This window comes from Aphanomyces astaci, assembly GCF_000520075.1.
Source record: "Aphanomyces astaci strain APO3 unplaced genomic scaffold supercont1.56, whole genome shotgun sequence".
Lineage (NCBI taxonomy): Eukaryota > Oomycota > Saprolegniomycetes > Saprolegniales > Verrucalvaceae > Aphanomyces > Aphanomyces astaci.
Window position 1 is genome coordinate 86430 of NW_009798319.1, and position 5259 is coordinate 91688.

A 5259-nucleotide genomic window follows, 5' to 3' on the forward strand; every position below is an offset into this window, starting at 1 on the left:
ATCCGGCGACAAGTCCGGGTAGGTGTCGTGGAACAGCTGGTCGAAGAGGAAGCAGGTGGACTCCAGGTCTTCTTGTGTCTTCTTCTGAGGACAAACTCGCTGTTTCGAGAAACCATGGCGGTCCGCAAACCGCTGCAGCAACCGGAGCAGCGACTTGTAGCCCTCTTTGCGTGTTGCCATGTAGTTGACGATCCACTCCATGTTGTCTTCGCGCAGGAACTGCATGATGTGTGACGATGTGACGGCGAGCTCGTGGCGTCGAAGGTCCTTCATGTACGTCACCAGCGCATAGCAGCCGGGAGGATCGGTTTCGCACCACAGTTACCGGTGTTCTTCTTTCGTGTCTTCGAGCCTTCGAAGGAAGCCAGCTTCGACTGCTCCTGTACGTGGGTGGCCACAGTCGTACGGTACGCTCCGCGTATCCGAGCTGGCGGGCAGCCTCGCGCACGCCTGTAGCCTGGGCAGTGACTACAGCCTGCAGCGTTTGGGCAATGAACGGCCTTGGACGATGCTGGCTGCCCTTGGGTTCCATTGGTGACACCTGGTCTAGCAGGGAATCGATTTGTGGAGCTGCCAGGCAATCAACTTTCATTCAAACTTGCCGCGAAATATATTTACCAATCATAAATCAGTTCGTGAAATAGAGTTACTTGATTGGCTAATTCAAAAATTAATTGTGCCAATTTCCCGCGGCACTATTCAGCGTCGTTCCCTGTACCACTCTGGACGAAAATAGTAAAAGAGCGTGTTCCAAGTAGTTTTCAAAATGGGCATGATCAAATCAAAACGCTCCCCAACTCATTCCATTTTGGGCACCTCAGCAATTTCCCCAATGACTGGTTAAGGCACTGGTCGGTGCGCTGGAAGTAATACGAGCCTACGATGACGCGAAAGTCGCGTGCTTTCGCATTTCCTACTGATACGTGGAGCTTCAATACAGTATAGAGGTTAAGCGTACTGCCAACATCGTCGTGATGCCACTGGCATAAGAGAGAAAACTAGGTCACCAGTGTCATCATGAAAATGTTGAAAGTACCGGTCAATGAGTCGTCTTCGGGGATGCCCTGCTCGACCTTGCCAACGAGACCGGCGCCGACGTCGGCGGCCTTGGTGTATATAACCCGCCCAATTGCATGAACAGCGCCATGACCGACGAGCCGAAGCATGGGGATTTCCGTGGCACTCATGACGGGCGTGAACGAGGCATTCAGCAGCACGTGTTGAATGCTCACGCCCGCCACGAACAACGTGATGTCGACGACGGCGGAAAACTCACCGCCGCGGAAGAAGTTGAGCAGCGCCTCGCCGTACGAACGATGCGCGGCGTTCTCCTCCATCAAGGTGTGCCTTCGTTGGCCATCAGTGTAAATTGAGTGGGAATTATTAAACGATTGCATGCTGTACTGTATTTGACTATGTATGGAGGCTGCGGGAAATTGTCAACTTGACAATCCTCAAGCGATATCGCAGTACGTTGTTCATCATCACCATACAACGCACTAGAGTTAAATCGAGTTTAGCCTGAGGAAGAAAGCAACGTGCACTGCTTTAATTGCCATTTTGAAGGATTGGCATCGCCCCTCAATCGATTGCGCTGAGTTGCTAGACTCCACACAAAACGGTTGCATAACTGTTAAAAATATGACATTTAAATGTTAGAAAATTATAACATAACATATCAAAGTATGCTATAAATTATACTATCTGGTCCAAAGCTGTCGTGTTGCATATTTTCGAAGGTGCAGTTTTGTTTGACTTGTAATTTGTATACTTAATATATATCATTTAGCCACTTGTATGTACATGTTAAGTGTATTCTATACAAACCACAATAAGATTAAAGTATATTTAATCTGAAAATATCAAGTGACATCAACCACAAGAAGTAAATCGGAAGGTAAAGGCCACCGTTCGCGGAATACAGTGCCGTAACTTGTTCAAATGGCTAGAACTAGGCATCGCTTAGCCTCAGGTGCGATTTCGTCGTCGACAGACGTCTACCGAAGGTGCTACGGTCACGTATGGCATTTGGTGTCTTTTGAGCATGTTTGATCGATAAATACAACAACATAGAAGCGAGAGAGCCTTGTTAGTGCTTCAAGGGCAATACAACAACCACATGAACAAGTGGGCGAGATGGGGAAGTTTAAAGTTAAGATTTGATTATCTGTCGAGTGATTGAATATTTTGCCAATTTGAAGGCCATTTTTCAAGTTCGATAACTTCGCCAAGAGTGTGAATTTTGCCCAGTTTGAAGTATCCAATCAAAGAGGAGATCTTCAGCTTGCATTTACACCAATCAAATACGAGAACCAATACGTTTAGGGCAAAGTACTTCATTTGAAGTCTAACATGACAACTATTTTGGACCAGAGCGGTAGTATATATTTCGTCCCATTCTATGACCATGATTGATTGGCATAAATCATTAGACTGAGATGCATGCTGATTGGTCAATAACACAGTATTGTTGGCTATGCGTAAAATGGTGTGGCGGGTGCAGCAGCACAGGTGGCGCGTGGACCATCCATCTTACCGGTATGTGCCATCGAACTTGACTTGCTGCCACGTGGTACTGGGTACGACAACAGTGTTGATGGCAGGGGCGCAGTTGCTTCGTCCGTCGACCGACATGAGGGAGGCACCAACGGCAGCAACGACAGCAACACACACAGAAGTGGTCGAGTCTATGATGTCAAATTGAAAAGTTGGGATGAGATTGTGATCCATGATATGATAGTGGGCATCCATTATTAGGCCCTGGTCGGGGAAAAACCCTGGACGATTATTCACCCCCTGAACGGCTTATTATCCAGCTCAATTTATCCGAATTATGACTGGGGATTTTCTCGTGGCCGGGAAGTCGTCCCACGGCAATGAAGTGACGTGCGGATGATACGTGGTATACATTGTAGCGCCTATTTGAGGTACCATATACCACCATCACATACCACCGCTGCTTCGCTGCTATCAGCTTAGAGCATCTCCACTCGTCAGACTTAACAGTCTGATTTATACGGATAACCCTTAGATAGGACCAATTTTGGAGTTATACTCCCACCCGTTGGTTTTATGGGGGTCCTCAATAAGTCCAAACATAAGTTCGGCCCCTATCATAGGGCTAGATATCACCCTCCAGACCTATCTATCCGGAAGAGTTATATAATCTAAAATAACACTACGTAGTATACAAAAGTACTGGAGTGTAGCACTGCGGGAGGAAGCGTGTGTAGTTGAGGGCAAAATGCACAATGAATTAACTGAAGATCTACAAAGATCTCCTTAATCCTCATCACTATGAAATCTTCTTAATCTACTTCACTACTTCTACACTAATATGCACTTTTGTATACAATGAATGCGGGTGCGGTTGAGACATTGGGGAACTTCACTAGGCTAGCGATTCTAAGCCATACTTGCACTTGAGACACATTCCCAGGCAAGCATTACCAAGGGTGCGTCATGAGCCAGGTACTTAGGAGCTGGGTGCGGGCAAGGTGGTGGCAAGCCGTTAACCCACCTGTCACATCGCTACATTCTCCCCCTGACGTCTTGCTACACCTTGAAACGCCTTGACTCCAAGTCTTGGACGAGTTGCTTGAAGTGCACAACATGCGTGATGTCCTTCATCAGTTCCCACGTGGCTTGGCTTTCGGGCTGTCCATGCCACTTGACCAAGTACTCCAATTTGCGATTGAACTGGCGCTTCTTGAGCAGTTTCTCGACAATGTACATTTCTTCGCCGGTGGATTCGTCTAGAATAACAGGAGTACCTTTTGGGATAGGCCGGGAGGCAAACTTGGCTTCGTTGGAGTGATAGTGCTTAAGTCGATCGACGTTGAACACGTCATGAACACGTGACATCGAGCGAGGCAACTTGAGGCGCATGACGTTGTCGTTAATGGCTTGGACAATCTCAAATGGACCGAAGAATCGTGGAACCAACTTGGGACGCTCGGACTTATCGAGCATCTGGGCATGCTTTAAAGGCAGGTTGCGAGTCGCTAGCTGTACTTGATCGCCTTCCTTGAACGTCACGTTCGAACGTCGCTTGTCATAATACTCCTTCTGACGTTGTTGGGCCTTCGTCAAATTCTCGTGCGCCATCCGAATGACTTCTTTGCGATGTTCTGCAAAATTCTTGGCAAAGTCATTTTTGGGCAAGGAGCTGCTCACGGCAGGGTTGCGCAACTTGCGGCCTGTGTCGACTTCGAACGGTGTTAAGCCGGTTGATGTTTGTACTAAGCCTTGGTGGGCCTACTCAATCGTTGGCAAATGGTCGACCCAGTCTTGTCCTAGATACGACACTTGGCATGTAAGCGTATCTTCGAGAGTTCGATTCTGGCGCTAAGTCGCTCCATCGGCTTGAGCTCAGCCGGCGGTGGTCAAGGCTTGGCGGATACCCATAATCTCCATGAGGGACTTCCAATACGTGCTTGTAAACTTGGGGTTACGGTCACTGATGATCATTGCTGGTAGTCCATGGTGACGGACAAGACAAGACAACATGTTCGAAGAATTCTTTCGCCGTTTGGGGTGCGTCGACATCTGATCTCGTCGGAATGTACTTTGGCCGCTTGGATAGCTTGTCTACGACTACCAAAATAGCATCATAGCCTTTTGACACGGGCAAACCGGTGATCCAATCCGCTGAAACAGTTTGCCAACACTCTTCCGGCGCGGGAATGGGAATCATCCTCCCATTTGCACGCAGACTGCTCGTCTTGTATCGACTGCATGTTTCGCAAGTCGCGACGTATAACTTCACGTCTTCGGCAAGAGTGTTCCAGTAATACCACTGCGCTACACTTAAAACATTGTGCGTCGAGTTCCAGGATGCGCGACAGTGCTTGAATCGTGCGCGTGAGATAAAATCTCGGCGCGTAACAACTTCCAAACTTGGTCTTGACTTCGGAGAAAGCAGAGTCCTTCCTTCCGCTTGAAGTCTTCACCTTTCATGGACTTTGTCCCTGCGTCCTTTGCGTAAGCCTTCACAAAACGTTCCTTGGTTTTGGTGTCCATCTCGATGGTGCTAAAGGACACTTGCTTCGAGTGGTTCACCGTTAGGCGTTGAGGCACTAACACTCCTTTTTGCTCCTCCAACTCCTCCCCCCAAAAAGGAGAGTCGACAATGACGGCGATGTCACGAGTCGTGTAGGTGGAGAGAGCCGAGGCATGGACAAGAAGTCGATTGATGCGCGCGGCGACTGAGGCACAGTGGATACCACACGCGTGGATTAAGAGGTGGTGAACGGTGGA

General features: G+C 48.4%; 1 protein-coding gene across 1 annotated transcript; it reads right to left on the reverse strand.

Moving 5' to 3' along the window:
• Positions 1 to 998: 998 nt before the first annotated feature.
• H257_14284 (hypothetical protein) lies at positions 999 to 1337 on the reverse strand (the record flags this gene model as incomplete). Its single annotated transcript, XM_009842053.1, has 1 exon — positions 999 to 1337. The coding sequence occupies one exon, from the start codon at positions 1335 to 1337 to the stop codon at positions 999 to 1001; it is 339 nt and encodes a 112-aa protein (XP_009840355.1).
• Positions 1338 to 5259: the final 3922 nt, after the last annotated feature.